Source organism: Oncorhynchus masou, chromosome 28 (genome assembly GCF_036934945.1).
Source record: "Oncorhynchus masou masou isolate Uvic2021 chromosome 28, UVic_Omas_1.1, whole genome shotgun sequence".
NCBI lineage: Eukaryota > Metazoa > Chordata > Actinopteri > Salmoniformes > Salmonidae > Oncorhynchus > Oncorhynchus masou.
In genome coordinates this window covers 76,822,408-76,840,131 of record NC_088239.1, presented here as the reverse complement: position 1 = coordinate 76,840,131, position 17,724 = coordinate 76,822,408, and the positions used below count along the sequence as shown (strand labels likewise).

Here is a 17,724-nt window from a genome sequence, read left to right as displayed (position 1 = left end):
TCAGGACTACGTACCCAATCAGTGATCTACAAATCACCTTGTATCCAAAAATTGCTACTTATCATGTGATCAAGACTTGTAATTCTGCACTATTCTGCCCCAGGACCTCAACGGATCCCCACAAACATGTAGATATAACGTTCTGATTCAAAACAATCTGCAGTTGAGCAGCAATCATGAACGTAATTCAGGACATATTGGTAGAGTTTACCTTGGTGACCCATTCGGTGTGTCCCGTCAGGGTGTTGAGGCAGGCGCCTGCCGACAGCGCCCACACCTTCACAGAGAAGTCGGCCGAGCCACTCACCAGTGTGTCCAGATCATCATTGTAGTCCACGCTAAACACTGACCGAGCCAAGGAGAGAGACCTGGCGTTAGTACACCAATCCAAAGGGCTATGCAACATAATTCATATACTTAGAAGTTATTTTCTCCATGTAACATAAGAAATATAAGGATTGATATGTGAAGAAACATTTGATGCTAGAATACTGAAAACAGACTGACAATTTCTCTGCAACAGAGGCTACTTGGAGTGGCAGCTCATGCATAAAATCAGTTTATATTTGCCTGTCAATCAAAACCCCACAGATCAGCAGAGGTCAGCTGTCTCTAGGAACCACCAGGCATAATATAAAAGTATGGGAGAAAGACTGCAATACTACAATGCCCACAAAACACACCTTTTATCAGAAAACCTCAGAATTAAATATTTCTTCACAAGTTGGCTCATATGGACACATTTTGTAAAAAACCAAAGCGTGTTCATTATGCCACTATTGTGGAATATCCCTTCATGTCAGGAATTGGACACAGTACGCATGATCTGCAAAACACCTCAAGTCAGCAAATGGGAAGGTTCGAGACGACCCAGGGGTCCCCTGACCTGCACCCGTGTGCCCACGGAACTGCTGGATCTTGGCCCCCGTGCTCCACTCCCAACAGGCAATGGTGTTGTCAAAGGAACCAGTCACCAGCTTCTGCTCATCAAACTTCACCGTGGCGCAGGTGTGCGTCTGAATGCCGTAGATGCATTGCCCGGTGCGTACGTCCCACAGTTTGGCAGAAAGGTCATCAGAGCCTTCAAAATAATTTGTGAATTTTACAATAAGGAATTACACAGAGTTTAACAGCAACATCATTTTAACAGACTACAAAAGATCACTAGCAAACTAGCAATTGTTACAGATATTCCATTTTGCACAACAGAAAAACACTTAACACTCACACCAAAACCTTAAATTCAACCCAGAAAGCCAAAGAGGACAAAATTAAGAGGCCCGTCCAGTCAACATTATGGCAGAAGAATACTACACCCCAAAATGACCATAAGCCTACAACCTACCTGTGCAAAGAAGGCCGTCCTTGTAGTAGAGGGCGTAGACACGGGCACTGTGCCCGATGAGCGACGACGTCTCAAATGCCTCCTGGTTCTTCAGCTGCATCATGCGCAGCTTGGCCTTGAGGTAGACACCCTTCCAGTGGGACGCATCCTGGATGGAGTCATCGATGCGCCAGCCCAGGTCCCGACACACGCCCTGCCACACCTCCGTGCACGCGCTGATCACCTGAAAGGATGTCAAAGTTCAACCGAAACCACAGAGGACAAAGAAACCCAGATAACAGACGCAAATCTTAGGGGGAAAGGTACAAAATGTGAAGAGCCAATATGAAAGTGAACCTCAGTAACGGGGTAAAAATATCAGTGTCACGTGTGGGAGACCTTTGCCTTATTCAAATGCTTGCACACAAGCTTGTAACAAAATACCACTTTCATACATCATGGTGTGGTAATGAAACCACTTTAGGCATTAGGGCTGTGATGAAACCAGTATCGCAATATTTTTTCCACTGGAAAATGTTAACACAAAGCAGACCAAACTCTGTTGTTTAAAAACCTGCTGTATGACAAATAGTGTGTGCTATAGCTTGGAAAATAAATCAATGTGAATCTGGATGACAACTTGATGTGCATCCAACATTAGGTTGGTTTTCCTAAAGAAGTTATATCTGCTTCATGTCTTGTTTCCTTGCCACAATACTAATGAGAAGGGCAATACTTGTATGGTCCCGCTCAGTGCTTAATTTGAGACGGATCCTGCCAGAACAGAATCAGGCACCTCTCCGTGTTGGACTGTTTTGTTCCGGAACAATTCAACTTTTTCAATGTAAAAATCATAATAAAAGCAACCCAAGTTCATTCGAGTTGCCTCTTTGTTAATTCTCCTTCCCCCACAAAAAAAGTAAAGTAGTTTTTCAGCCCGGGCCTAATATTCTATGAGTTCGGGTTGGGCCGTACTGGGTTTATGGTTTGCACAACATTGTAACCTGTTTGAGACCAACGCTAGGCCGTGACTGTGTGAGAAGCGCACTAGTATCGCAGATAACGAGAATTAGATTAACTTTCTATGATATCTCTCTCTCTGCTCTTATAGACATGAGCCTGCAACTCATCTCTCCAGTGTTGCACTTCACCATTTATTTCCTTATAGAAGCATAGCCTTGCGAAGGGTTCTGAAGAAAGTGCCGCACCGCTGATACATTTGCCAAAAATACAGAATTACTGCTGTCTTAATGAATTCACCCTTTTTTTTTATTTTAACCTTGGTGTAGCCCAATAACAAGGAATGGCAAATCTGTCTGAAATGACAAAACGGGCCTTTTGCAATATTTCAAATACAATCGAGGGTAAACACAGGTTGGAAAGCAAATGGCTTTCCAATGGTATAGTAGGCTATTCGGAGTTATTTCATTAACAGACAGCAGTAATTCTATAATTTTAGCAAATGTATTTAAATTTATCAGGGTGCTGCACTTCCTTCAGAACCCTTCGCGCTTCTGTAAGGAAATAAATGAAGTGCAACACTGGAGAGATGAGTTGCAGGCTCAACTATCAACAGAGGGGGAGAGATCATAGAATGTTTAGCTAATTCTAGTTATATGAGAGATACTGGTGATCTTCTCACACAGCCACGGCCAAGCGTTGGTCATAAACTGGTTACTATGTTGCCCGAACCATGAACTCATGCCGGCCCAGCCCGGATCAACTCTTAGAATATTAGCCCCGGGCTGAAAATATAGTTATATATTTTTTTACCCCTTTTTCCTCCCCAATTTCGTGGTAAACCATTTGTTTTAGTAGCTACTATCTTGTCTCATCGCTACAACTCCCGTATGGGCTCGGGAGAGACAAAGGTTGAAAGTCATGTGTCCTCCGGTACACAACCCAACCTCACTGCTTCTTAACACAGCGCGCATCCAACCCGGAAGCCAGCCGCACCAATGTGTCGGAGGAAACACCGTGCACCTGGCAACCTCGGTTAGCGCGCACTGCGCCCGGCCCGCCACAGGAGTCGTCGCTGGTGCGCGATGAGACAAGCATTTCCCTACCGGGCAAACCCTCCCTAACCCGGACGACGCTAGACCAATTGTGCGTCAAAAATAACCGAGCCAGCTCAGTACGGTTCAGCACATAGCCCTTGATCACTGTTCCATTACACATAAAAGTCAACGGACGAAGGAGTCTTCTGTAGGGGGAGGTTTTGTGAAGAGAGTGGCGGTTTACTGAACATTAACATATTATTGCTTGTGGTACCGTTTTGAAAAAATAAAAGACCTTATCTTTAATATCGTTGAGAAAACATTGTCAAAGAACAAAAAGGTTCAATTGAAACACCTTTATAGGGTTCCCACACAGACTAATTGTTCCATGTTACTGCGCTTGTTTTAAGAAAACAGACTGAAGACAATGGAATACCTGTGCTAATTAGCTTTCTCCGAAAACCTGAGTGTAAATGGAAGAAAGACGTCAAACGTGTTTTCAATAAAAAAATACTGTTGGATGCAACTGTATGAAAACAGTTTAGAGTAAGTGTGTATTTTGCATTTGTGAAATTATTTAGTGATATGAATGTAGAGGGATTTATATATCTAGAACCATACCGCAATTGAGAACAGATTCACATTTAGATGAAGTATTTGGCTGTTTTAGGTTCAAGAGCCAATTCACCCATTAAACTGAACATGTAAAGTCGTTGTACTAAAGACTAACATTATAGGCGCCTATAGTCCAATATTGGGCTAGACAGCACGATGGTGTGAAAAGAATATAACATGAATTCTGAACTTGGTTCTATCTACTGCTTAAACACCAGGGAGCCAACCATCACCAGGGAGCCAACAGAGCGAGAGAGCCTGACCTTGTTCCACTGCTTGCACACCAGGCAGCAGGTAAGCAGGGTCTGCGGGTCCAGCCACCGCAACAGGTAGAAAGTGAGCTCCAGGGGCAACAGGCGCAGGAAGTCCCTCTTAAGCAACGCCTCCAGCCCATTGGACAGGTGCCGGAGCTGGACAGCATTACTCAGCGAGATGAGCTGGTCCAGGGACTGGTTGCGCTGCTGGTCACTAAGCGAGAGGAAAGAGGCGGAGACTGACTCCAGCCACCCCTCAAAGACCGCCTTCTCCATGGGCACATGAGAACGTCGACCTGCGGTTTCAGGGTTGAGTAATGATAATTAACTACATAACATTATCTACTTAAAATCACCTTTGCCAGTCTGGAACACTACCAGTAAACGTCTACTTCAAATAGTTTACTTAAGCCTAGTTTGATCAATGTTTAGGGCGAAATGAGTTCTTAGTTAACGTTAGACACAATATTGCTTTTGTTGTATTGAGTAGAAAAACTGCTGTTCTAAGTAAAGTTATCTAGCTAGTTAGCTATTACTTTAAACGGGCAACGGTAAAAATTCAAGGAATGTAACTAGCTATGCAGATAACGTTACCTAGTTAACGTTAGTGTACAAAGTTAGCCAAGTTGCTAAATACCTTACCACTGAAACTAACTTAAGTGGTATATACACCTTGCTAGTTGGTAAATAGTACAATACAGAAGCTAGCAAAACGTACCATTTCCCGTGGAACCCGTATCGGTGAGAGGTATTATGCTAGCTCACAAGCTAGCTAGCCAATGCGGACAGAAAAACTTATTCTTGGCCTGTCATTCTACAAAACAAAAACTCCTACAATAGAACACTTAGTCAGAAAAGTACATTTAGCAAATGTCAACTCGTTAGTTTATAAGCTGAAGAAAAACAAAAACGTTAGCTTTACTGGCTAGCTGCATTACGTTAGCTAGCTGGACTGAGGGAACCTGCTTGTTTCCGAAGAATGTAAATTAAAATGTTAGGTAATGCTAAGCATTACACCCACCAAAGACCTTGCATAGGATATACTTATTACCTAAACGTAGATTAATACTTTTACAACGTTACCTAGTCAGGTCCAATCTAGCTGGATACATCCCTCTTTTTGCAAACTACTATTTCTGTAAACCTCTTTCCGGCTACTTAGCTATGTTGTTCCGGGTCAATCTCTTTCACCTTTGTCAAAATGTTAAAACTTCACTAAAATGGTGAATAAATTGCTAGTGCTATTCAGAATCCTTGGGGCGTCCTCACCATTGGGACGTATGGCAATGACCGTGGAGAAATGACAATATCAAAGAAAGAACAGTATTTATATTGAAGCAATTTCTGTCTCCAATAGAAATCCCCGATCACACCTGTAGGCGATGTCATGGCTAGCTTAAAACTCATGCTCAGAAACAACATTATCCGTCTCTCGTGCTGAACTGCGCATGTGCAGGGTCTCAAATCAAATGCACTCTTTTGATATTAAGTTGTTTTCGACAAAAAGTGTCAGTTTGTCACTTTCACGAGATTGGATAAAAAAAATGTTCAACTACTTATGACATTTGCTTAATTTTGGGCTGGGTCTTTAGATTGAGTAAATTAATTTGTAATGAAGAACGTTCTGTCATTGACTACTCAAACCCCGCCCTGGTCTTTTCGCAAACGTTCCCGCGATGTTGCGCCTCAGTTTAAAAACTGATGACAGTTCACGCAGGCCTTAACCGGGTGGTTAAGACTCCCTTTCTGTGTGGTCAAACTTTGCCGCACGAGGGCGATGCGCGCAAGTTGGTGACAGAACACGAACGAGTTCTTACAGAATGCAAGCAAAAAAAAAGCCTCTATTTACCTTTTGCTTACGAGTGCATTTCATAATACTTTTGGATTGTAATTTTAAAGCCCGTATGAAAGCTTAATATGTTTGTAACTATCGTAAACCAACTGCATTATAAACACTTCAACCAGTAAAATGCTTATTTGGTTAGCTTTTGCTACAGACTGTCAACGAGTGTAAGCAACTGACGCACCCCAAATAGTTATTTAGCAAAGATCACAAACAAATATAATCTTAGCAACTGGTCAAGAAACAATCAAAACCTCATTGTAAGTATGAGAACCCAAAACATTATGTTTAGAAGTATTAACGTAAATCTAGGCTACAGATGTCTTGCTGCAGCCAAGAGTCGCACGCATCTGTGCATGATTTAAGGATGTCTTGTCCTGGAAAGAGGTCACAATGGGTGGGTCTCCCATAGACACCAATACAGCTAGGTATGGTCTTAGTTAATTGACTTTCATTTAAAACATTTGAACTAACAAGGGAGAAGGCACCCACCTGAACAACATCAACTCACAATGAAGATTAATGGAGGATCTCAAAGTAATCACATACTGACATGAACAAGATGTTCAACTAAACCGATAAGTATTGGTTTTATTTTAAAAAGTTGCTTAACTTTAATTCACAATTATCCACTCTTGTGCTGCTAATAACTGAACAATTTTTTTTTATTGAACCAGGGAAAAACTAGAAGGACAAATGCAGCAAGTCTAATTATGAAGAGAATAAAAGTGTAGTTTCTACCCTCTATGATAGGGTCAACAGCTGATCATTGGAAGGTTTAGTTCTGCTCACTATGTATTTTTACACTTCAGCCAAATGGCTATTAACATATGATAAATCCAATGTTAACTGGTTTGTCCTGACAATTATTATTATTATTTGTTTTTACAATTCCCCCTGGATTCCCAAGTTGGTAAGAACACTACATTGCCTAAAGTGTGGTCAACCCTTCAAATTAGTGGAGTTGACTATTTCAGACACAGCTGTTACTGACAGGTAAATACAAATTAAATTAAAAAGAGCACAGCCATGCAATCTCCATAAACAAACATTGGCCTTACTGAAGAGCTCAGTGACTCAATGTGGCACCGTCATAGGAAAGGGAAGGCCCTTTCCTGTTTCAGCATGACAATGCAAGGTCCATACAGAAATGGATTGTCAATATTGGTGTGGAAGAACTTGACTGACCTGCACAGAGCCTTGACCTCAACCCCATCGAACACCTTTGGGTGAATTGGAACGCCGACTGCAAGCCAGGCCTAATTGACCAACATCAGTGCCCGACCTCACTAATGCTCGTGACTGAATGGAAGCAAGTCCCTGCAGCAATATTCCAAAGTCTAGTGGAAAGCCTTCCCAGAAGAGTGGAGGTTGTTATAGCAGCAAGGGGGGGGGACCAACTCTATATTAATGCCCATGATTCTGGAATGAGATGTTTGACAAGCAGGTGTCCACATATACTTTTGGCAATTTCATGTCTGGCTGACCAATTTAACTGAACTAAACACTACTTATTACAAAAGACTGGTGGTGCCACTGACAGTGAGGAAAGTACAAACCTGACAAAAAGAGCTACCTACCGGTGTGTTTTAATGCCAAGATACATAACAATGTGTAAAGGCAACCTTATTTGGAAGGTTGCAAATTCAAACCCCCGAGCTGACAAGGTACAAATCTGTCGTTCTGCCCCTAAACAGGCAGTTAACCCACTGTTCCCAGGCCATCATTGAAATTAAGAATAAGTTCTTAACTGACTTGCCTAGTTAATTTTACCTTTATTTATCTAGCCCACCGTGCAACAGACTTACAGACCTGCGTCTGCCTGTTTCGCTATGCTTTTCCCACTTCGGGGGAATATCCGTGGTTGGTGGACCGTTTTGATAAAGAATGCGTCGTTTGCTATGGTAGATTCACTCGGGCAGGATGAAAACGACTACGTCGACCATGATCCTTTGCTAGTTACGGTCAATTCCACCATGAACCGTAGCAAAATTATAATTTTTTCAGCCGGTGCCCTTCAGCCCCAATAGTGTATTTCATATTCAAATACTTCCGGCTTCATGCTCCATCAGGAGTTAACCATAGGAATACGTGACTGACGTCAGCGCTATCACCATCTACTGGTTTTAACGTCTATGATATTAACAGGCTGATTAGCTAGGACAAAAAGGTGTCAAAGACGAATTTGAACGCAATTGTTAGATACTACCACCCCATTCTTAAATTCAACAAACTTTGCGTGTAAATCTGTCACACCATTTTGTCCTAGCTAATCAGCCTGTCAATATCATAGACATTAAAACCAGTAGATGGTGATAGCGCTGACGTCAGTCACATACTCTTATGGAAAATTCCTGATGGCGCATGAAGCATGTGAAATGCACTATTGGGGCTAAAGGGCACCGGGGAATTTTAGATATATACACACCTTTTTTTAAATCGCTACGGTTCATGGTGGAATTGTCCGTCATTATTCCAGATATAGGTTCGGACGTGGGAAGTGTCGCCAAACAGGTACCAGTCGAAAAATAACTCAGAACTCTGACCTAATTATAATACCTCACCACTCAGTCAGGAGAAATTATATACTCACCGCAGTGGAGGCTGGTGGGCAGAGCTATAGGAGGAAGAGCTCATTGTAATGGCTGGAATGGAATAAATGGACAGCTGTCAAACAAACATATGGAAACCTCGACTCTATTCAATTTATTTCATCCCAGCCATTACAATGAGTCCGTTCTCCTACAGCTCCTTCCACCAGCCTCTACTGCACCATCACCTGAATAGGTGTCACCAAGCTGTCCTGTCTGAGACAAACTGCAAAGTACTGATATTTGTATGTGTTTTAATGATCTTTACACAATAGAAAAAAATATATTAAACAGACAATTCAAACTGTCAGAAATAATGGGCTCATGAACATAAACCCTGGATCTCCAAGCATTACCGCAGACACACACCTCAATTCCTAAACAGCTCACCTTAATTCCTAAAAATTCTGTCAATCAAAAAAAAAATATAATAAAAAAGATAAGCTTTGTAGTTTAGCTGAACAGAAATAAAACATATAGGCTCTCCCCAATGTGAGCATGCCTCAAAGTAAGAGCAAACTAGGATGAGGCAATAGGGGCTCTGGGTTGTGAGGAGAAAATTTACTTGTGCCTGGGTTGTGAAATGTAATATGACAGCTGTGGCATTCCAGAAACACACCCCAGAACTTTTCACCCTGCAGAATACATCCCTGTTGTTCCTGATGTCTGAAAGCAGGAAGTTGCCCCACTGTGAATGATAGAGATATCACTGAGTCGACATCACAGCAGCATAAAGGCAAGCACTCCTGCCTCTACCGCATTTCTCCCTTTCTACTTCTGAAAGTGCGGTCTGAAGATTTGTTCGACTGATCGTGTGTCACTGCCACACCATTACAGCTATGGTTTTTGTAGTGTCTTATGTCAGAAAAGCCCTTTCCACATCTCTTGCAATAATAAGGCCTAACTCCAGTGTGGACTTGCATGTGGGCTTTGACGTTGTTGGCTTGGCCAAAACCTCTCCCGCAAACGTCACATTTGAATGGCTTCTCTCCCGTGTGGACTCGCTCATGCCTTTTGAGATTGGTGTTGACTGCAAATGTCTTGTCACAATAACTGCATTTGAAGGGCTTTTCACCTGTATGGATTCGCTCATGTCCTTCTAGAGCTTGCCTAAGAACAAATTTCTTTTCACAGTATTTACAAGCGTAGGGCTTCACCCCACTGTGAAGTCTCATATGATAGTCAAAAGTATGTTTATAGGCAAAGGTCTTTCCGCAAATGGAACAAGAGTATTGCTTTTGTCCAGTGTGAATTCGTTGATGGTTTTTCAGAGTTAGCATGGAGCTGAAGCCGTTCAAACATATGTCACAACTGAATGGCTTTGTTGAGGTTCCCGGTCTCCTTGCGGTTCTCGTTCTCTCTTTTCTCTCTCGTTCTTTCTGCTTCTCTCCTTCAGCTGTGTGCCATTTTAGATGGTGTCGCCTCATTAGAAAATTGTACATAAAAGTTTTCCCACATAGGTCACACATAAATGGTTTGGTTGCCCCATGACGATGCATGTGAGCTTTTAAGAGGGTGGACTGAAGGTAGCTTTTCCCACACACTTTACATTTGTATGGTCTCTCCCCTGTGTGAAGCACTTGGTGTCTCACAAGGTTTCCTTTATGGCCGAAAGCAGCTCCACATGTCTCACATGTAAATGGCTTCTGCCCTGTATGGATTACCTTGTGCTTTTCAAGGCTGGATTTAGTTATAAAGCGCTTACCACACTCTGAGCATGAATGTGGACGTTCACCTGTATGTGTTCGCATATGATAACTCAGGCCACCACTCTGTGTGTAACTCTTCCCACACACAGCACAGCTGTATGGTTTTTCACCAGTGTGGATTCTCTCGTGCTCGATAAGCAGTTTTCTTTTTGTAAAACCCTTTCCACAAGTCAGGCACTTGAACGGTCTCTCCACTGCATGAACAAGCTGATGTCGTTTCAGATCTTTTTTGGTAAAGAATGTATTTCCACAGACTTTGCAACTGAGCGTTTTCTCTCTGTGACGCAACATGTGATGTTCGAGCTGCTTAGACATTGTGAAAGTTTTGCCACATTGACCACAAGCGAATGGCCTCTCTCCTGTGTGAATTAGCTTGTGACGTACCAGCAAGCGATTCCGACTGAAGGTCTTGTCACAATCATCACACTTGAATGGTTTTGTGTGAGTTAGCGTGTGAGATTCCAGTGACCCTTCCCTGCTGAAGGTCTTTTCACAAACATCACACTTGAAGGGTCTTGTGTGAGTTAGCTTGTGTTGTATCAGCCGTTTGTTCTGGCTGAAGGTCTTCTCACAAATATCACACCTGAAGCGTTTGGTTTCTTTGGATCGTGTCCCTTTAGTAGTATTGCTGTTTTTCTGGCTTTCATGGCAGTCTCTCTCGTTGCCCTCAGGCAGAGCAGCTCTCATATGCTCAACGTTGGAATCAGTGTCTCTTGGGGAGAGGTCTGTATTCAGTCCATCTGTGTCTCCGAGAGAGGAGTCATTCTCCAATGAAGATGTCTCTGTGGGTTTACTGCAAAAATTTGCAGGACCTAAAGATGAAAGGAATATGAGTAATATACATATTAGCCTATAGATCTCCTGATTGTGTAGCATGAGGCATCTTGATGTACAAATAAACCAGCTGAACAGGACACTTGTCTAATTTAGTTAGTCAAATAAGTCTACCAATATATGGCAATTAGGGTTGGGCGATATTAGAATCGTATCAGATATCGAAGATGATTGACAGCTATTGTTGATGGCGACGACATTGTGATATGACAGACAATGTATAGCCTATTTCAACTTGACTGGCACCACGCAGTAATGAGCTGACCGGGTAGCTCACAGCAGGACCATCCCAAGTAGCCTATGATTTTGCTATCGACTGCATAACATATTTCAATAAATATGTTATAAACAATTTACAGAATGCAAGAGAATGTAGACATAGCTAAGATTTAATCAAAGCAGCGCTAATGGGTCTGGGGCGGCAGGGTAGCCTAGTAGTTAGAGCATTGGACTAGCAACCGGAAGGTTGCAAGTTCAAACCCCCGCGCTGACAAGGTACATATCTGTCATTCTGCCCCTGAACAGGCAGTTAACCCACTGTTCCTAGGCCGTCATTGAAAATAAGAATTTGTTCTTAACTGATTTTAAAGGTAAAATAATAAATTTAAAAAACGGGCCACTAAAAAAAAAAAAAAAAAAGTACATTTTTTCCATCTCAATGTCAGATGATCTGGGCCACGTAGCCTAATCCTATTACATTTGTATTTATTTTATAGCGGACACTGGTGTCCAATTATTTTGAAAGCCAAATTTTATATTTTCTGTACATATATGAATAGGACTTCAGTTTACGCATGCTGGCTTTCTCTCACTGCACTACTTCATGATCAAACCATGAATTTATCTAACGGTCTTCTAAGCTCTCAAAGTTAAGTTGTTTTTGAATAACCCAAAAACATGATAGGCCTACGGTAATAATGAGAGCGGCAGAACAAACAATAGGAAAATAGATACATCTTACAATAGTTTGAACAAACCTTAGAGTTGAGCAAAGCTTAGTCTACTATAAAAGAAACACATGCATCCCCCTCCTTGCGATTGGGAACCAATGCCAAATCCTACTAATTAAAATAGCCTATCAAAAGCTATGCAGAGTATTTCCCAAATAAGCTATTATGTTATGTCCTAAAGTATCAGCTTTCAAATGGGAACTTAAGGTCAGTCTATATGAGACTCTTCACCACAGCTTTATTTTGAAAGACAAATATTAGGGGCAACAAGTGAAACTGAGCAAACAATATCAAAACGGAAAAATTTAAATGAGAAGTCAAAAGAACTTACAGCTGAGCACAGCTTCTGAAATAAATTGTGTAGTGTAGGCCCTTTTCAATGATAGTAGGAGTATAGAAGCCTAGGCATAACAAGAGGGGAAGATTGTGCAAAAATGTGACTCATTGAATGATTATCCTGTTCTGGGGACAGCAGAGTTGCAGCAGGGCTCTGATTCAGAGGGGTTGTGTTAAATGTGGAAGACGCATAGAGTCCTGTGTGGCTCAGTCGGTAGAGCATGGCGCTTGCAACGCCAAGCGTCGTGGGTTCGATTCCCGCTGGGGCCACCCATATGTAAAAGTAGTGGCCCCAGCCGACTTGTAAGTCGCTTTGGACAAAAGCGTCTGCTAAATGGGATATATTATTATATATTACGCATTTCAGTTGAATGCATTCATTTGTACAATGGATTAGGTATTCACCTTTCCCCCTTGGTGATGTAAAAGGCGCTATATGGTCAATCCATTATCTGTATTGATGTGCAGCATTTACGGTGATATGGCCTCTGCAGAAGCCAGGGCATTCATACTACTTGCTCTTCTCCAGCGCAGAGCTGTTATGAAGGAAGTTGTCAAGGTAGTGAGTTTGTGTTTATACAGGACCTCCCGCCCTCACCTACTGTCAACCGGAGCCCTCCGAAATTTACAAAACATTACAGGCGCACAGCGATGTGGTACAGAGCTCAATCTGGCATCTGCGTGCCCCCGGGGGATTCGAAATTACGTCCCACCGTCCAGGGCGCCTCCGACCACATTTCGGATCAAGCATAAATTTCATCTTACAACACTTCACAATATGAACAGCCAGCGAGGGCTCATCCTTGACTGTCACTTGCATTACCGCGCGCACACACGTTTTACGTGCAACAGCTCCAACAGAGAGGAATAGGTTACTAAAAAAGATTAGTCTACAAAATATATTTAGTCATGATTCATGTTTTATGGGTACTTCATCACGATAAGACAAAAGGTTGACATCGCCCAACCCTAATGGCAACATACATTTTTACATGAGCGTAATAAGCATACTTTTACCAGGCTGGGTATTGTTTTCAAACAACTGGGTCATCTGCTCGACCTTGGTCTTCAGTTTCACGTTCTCATTTTGTAAACTCGAGGAAGCCACTAGGAATAGTTGGCAGATTTTACGAATAGCCTCTCCCGTCACCAGATTCATAATTGTGCAAAGCTGTGTAAAGAATAGGGGGGGGACACACGTTACCTAAGAAGCCAGCTTTCCATACGTACTACAGCAAAGATGTGAAACCAAAAAGTAAGCTAGCTAACTTGCTACGTTAGCTAGCTTGATAAGCTAATTGCATGAAGCTAACGTGGCTAGCTTACTTTTGCCAATTACATTAGAGATGATCATATGTGGTTAAACACCAATGTTTGATAAACTATCTAATAGACAACATATTGCAGCTAAAGTTAGTTACCAGTAAATGTTGGTGCAACTTTAGCTAACGTTAACTTGTGCAACTCCGTAACGTCATTAGTCACGCTGTACTCACCTCTCTCTCCGGATTGTACGAGTTTGGCACAACGCGCAAAAATGGACTAATTTCTGTAATTACCGTCTCGACGACAACGGCCATAATCGATGTCGTTTCTGACTGAAACATATTGTAAGCTGTAGCCATTTTGCCCTCAGACTCATTCGCATAGAATAAGAACCAAGCTAACTAAAAACTGTAGCTACCTAGCATGCTGCAAGCAATGTGAAGCTGGTCAGATATGGTCTTGTCTCCGCCCTAACAGGGTTGTTGTCCCAAAGGCGGGAAGGAAGGGGTCTGTCTAGAAGGGATACGGTTTTTGTCAAAATTGACTTTACGTAGCAGGTTAGAACGTACACAGCAGATAAAGAGAATTATAGGTTAGGATTAGCAAAAATTCACATAACAAAAATGTGACGTTAAATTACTGTATCCATTCTAGACAAGACCGGAAGGCATGTGTCCTTGCATGCCGCCACCAACTGTGTGGGCTGTGTCCGCCTACTGTTCTGGAGTGTGAATTCATTTCACTTTGTGACAGAAAGGGAATAGGGAACAGGGAATAAAAATAAAAATAAATCATTTGGGGGTGCTTTTTATTTGTCCTGTTTTTATGTGTATGTGAATAACTCAGGTCGGAAAGTTTGGTTAAGTTCAAGCATAATCCTTTACTCAGGTATAACATGTTACAGGTCACAACGTCCCAATCAAATCACATTTTATTTGTCACATACACATGTTTAGCAGATGTTAATGAGAGTGTAGCGAAATGCTTGTGCTTCTAGTTTCGACCATGCAGTAGTATCTAACAAGTAATCTAACCTAACAATTTCACAACAACTACCCTATACACACAAGTGTAAAGGAATGAATAAGAGTATGTACATAAAGATAAATGAATGAGTGATGGTCGAACGGCATAGGCAAGATGCAGTAGATGGTATAGAGTACAGTATATACATATGAGATGAGTAATGTAGGGAATGTAAACATTATATAAAGTGGCATTGTTTAAAGTGGCTAGTGATACATTTATTAAGTACATTTTTCATTATTAAAGTGGCTAGAGATGAGTCAGTATGTTGGCAGCAGCCACTCAATGTTAGTGATGGCTGTTTAACAGTCTGATGGCCTTGAGATAGAAGGTGTTTTTCAGTCTCTCGGCCCCTGCTTTGATGCACCTGTAGTGACCTCGCCTTCTGGATGATAGCGGGTGAACAGGCAGTGGCTCAGGTGGTTGTTGTCCTTGATGATCTTTTTGGCCTTCCTGTGATATCGGGTGGTGTATGTGTCCTGGAGGGCAGGTAGTTTGCCCCCGGTGATGCGTTGTGCAGACCTCACTACTCTCTGGAGAGACTTACGGTTGTGGGCGGAGCAGTTGCCGTACCAGGCGGTGATACAGCCCGACAGGATGCTCTCGATTGTGCATCTGTAAAAGTTTGTGAGTGTTTTTGGTGACAAGCTGAATTTCTTCAGCCTCCTGAGGTTGAAGAGGTGCTGCTGCGTCTTCTTCACCACGCTGTCTGTGTGGGTGGACCATTTCAGTTTATCCGTGATGTTTACGCCAAGAAACTTAAAACTTTAAACCTTCTTCACTACTGTCCCGTCGATGTGGATAGGGGGCTGCTCCCTCAGCTGTTTCCTGAAGTCCACGATCATCTCCTTTCAATCAGACACTCATAATGCACCTGTTTATATATCCTAGATAGGTGCCCCACTAGCACCATCTCTGGGTTGGCATTATGCCCATTATCTTAACAACACACAAGTGTGTAATGGAAATGTGTTCCTTGCATATCCCAAATCCCAATGAGACACCTGCAGGGAGTGGGGTCAAGGCCAGGGTCACCATTGCCCAGCGCCCCTGGAGCAATTGTGGTTGTGGCTTGCTCAAGGGCACAGCGACAGATTTTTTTTCTTCTCTCACCTTGTCAGCCCTGGAATTCAAACCACAACCTTTCAGTCACTGGCCTAATGCTCTAACCTCGAGGTTACCTGCCACTCTTAAATTGCCCTACACTATTAAAACTACAACACTATTCCACTACCTTTTCCCCATCTCAGTAGCAGATTTAGGTATGAGCGACATGGGCAGCTGCCCAGGGCGGCATCTTGCCGGGCCTAGAACGGGTGTCCGCACAAAAAAAATCGGAATTGGTGACATTTGCGCAATCAGTTTTCTATCTCTTATTTCCATGTCACCTCAATGATATCATGTCACCGTGTAGGACTGTGGGTCAATTAACCTTGTCGGAATGGGCGCCCTGATTCTAGTTTGTGAGCTAGGCAGGCCATTGCCTGGGAAGGTCTCCCACTCAGAAGTACGAGATGGGGAGGGGGGCGGGGGTATGTTGACCTCAGGTCTCCCCACTGGAAGCCCGAGGTAGGGGGAGCTGGGGAATCTATCAAATTGCACACCTAACTTTGTACAGTACTAATGCAATTAGTAAAATCATTCACACTACAAAATGCTACCACAATTTGGTCCCACTCCTCTTTGCAGATCTTCTCAAACTCATTAAGGTTTCGAGACTGACGTTTGGCAACTCGAACCTTCAGCTCCCTCCACAGATTTTCTATGGGATTAAGGTCTGGAGACTGGCTAGGCCACTCCAGGACCTTAATGTGCTTCTTCTTGAGCCACTCCTCTGTTGCCTTGGCCGTGTGTTTTGGGTCATTGTCATGCTGGTATACCCATCCACGACCCATTTTCAATGCCCTGGCTGAGGGAAGGAGGTTCTCACCCAAGATTTGACGGTACATGGCCCTGTCCATCGTCCCTTTGATGCGGTGAAATTGTCCTGTCCCCTTAGCAGAAAAACACCCCCAAAGCATAATATTTCCACCTCCATGTTTGACGGTGGGGAAGGTATTCTTTGGGTCATAGGCAGCATTCCTCCTCCTCTAAAGACGGCGAGTTGAGTTGATGCCAAAGAGCTCCATTTTGGTCTCATCTGACCACAACACTTTCACCCAGTTTTCCTCTGAATCATTCAGATGTTCATTGGCAAACTTCAGACGGGCATGTATATGTGCTTTCTTGAGCAGGGGGGCCTCGCGGGCGCTGCAGGATTTCAGTCCTTCACAGCGTAGTATGTTACCAATTGTTTTCTTGGTGACTATCGTCCCAGCTGCCTTGAGATCATTGACAAGATCCTCCCGTGTAGTTCTGGGCTGATTCCTCGCAGTTATCAAGATCATTGCAACTCCACGAGGTGAGATCTTGCATGGAGCCCCAGGCCGAGGGAGATTGACAGGTCTTTTGTGTTTCTTCCATTTGTGAATAATCGCACCAACCGTTGTCACCTTGTCACCAAGCTGCTTGGCGATGGTCTTGTAGCCCATTCCAGCCATGTGTAGGTCTACAATCTTGTCCCTGACATCCTTGGAGAGCTCTTTGGTCTTGGCCATGGTGGAGAGTTTGGAATCTGATTGATTGATTGATTGCTTCTGTGGACAGGTGTCTTTTATACAGGTAACAAACTGAGATTAGGAGCACTCCCTTTAAGAGTGTGCTCCTAATCTCAGCTCGTTACCTGTGTAAAATACACCTGGGAGCCAGAAATCTTTCTGATTGAGAGGGGGTCAAATACTTATTTCCCTCATTAAAATGCAAATCAATTTATAACATTTTTGACGTGAGTTTTTCTGGCTTCTAGGGTCTCTGTAAGGCATGGATATAATATGACACTGTAACAGCAACTGTTCTCTATCACCTCCTCTGTTAAGTGGCTGTACAACTTCTAAGCCCTGGAACCTGTTGGCACACAGGTGTGACTGCCTTAAAATGTGT

General features: G+C 42.9%; 1 protein-coding gene across 4 annotated transcripts in view; it reads right to left on the bottom strand.

Moving 5' to 3' along the window:
* LOC135518323 (F-box/WD repeat-containing protein 2-like) overlaps positions 1–14,391 on the bottom strand; it is a 24,702-nt gene extending 10,311 nt beyond the window's left edge. Inside the window, exons 1-6 of one of the 4 annotated variants that reach the window (XM_064943414.1) lie at positions 5,274–8,108; positions 4,909–5,021; positions 4,200–4,486; positions 1,346–1,568; positions 887–1,081; positions 212–345 (exon numbers count right to left, since the gene is read on the bottom strand). In XM_064943414.1, the coding sequence (XP_064799486.1) occupies positions 212–345; positions 887–1,081; positions 1,346–1,568; positions 4,200–4,466 (819 nt within the window). In that variant the 5' untranslated portion in view covers positions 4,467–4,486; positions 4,909–5,021; positions 5,274–8,108. Of the gene's footprint in view, positions 1–211; positions 346–886; positions 1,082–1,345; positions 1,569–4,199; positions 4,487–4,908; positions 5,022–5,273; positions 8,109–13,464; positions 13,625–13,949 lie in introns of those variants that run through there. The other 3 variants (XM_064943416.1, XM_064943417.1, XM_064943415.1) reach the window with 3 other exon arrangements.
* Between the last annotated feature and the right edge of the window lie 3,333 nt (positions 14,392–17,724).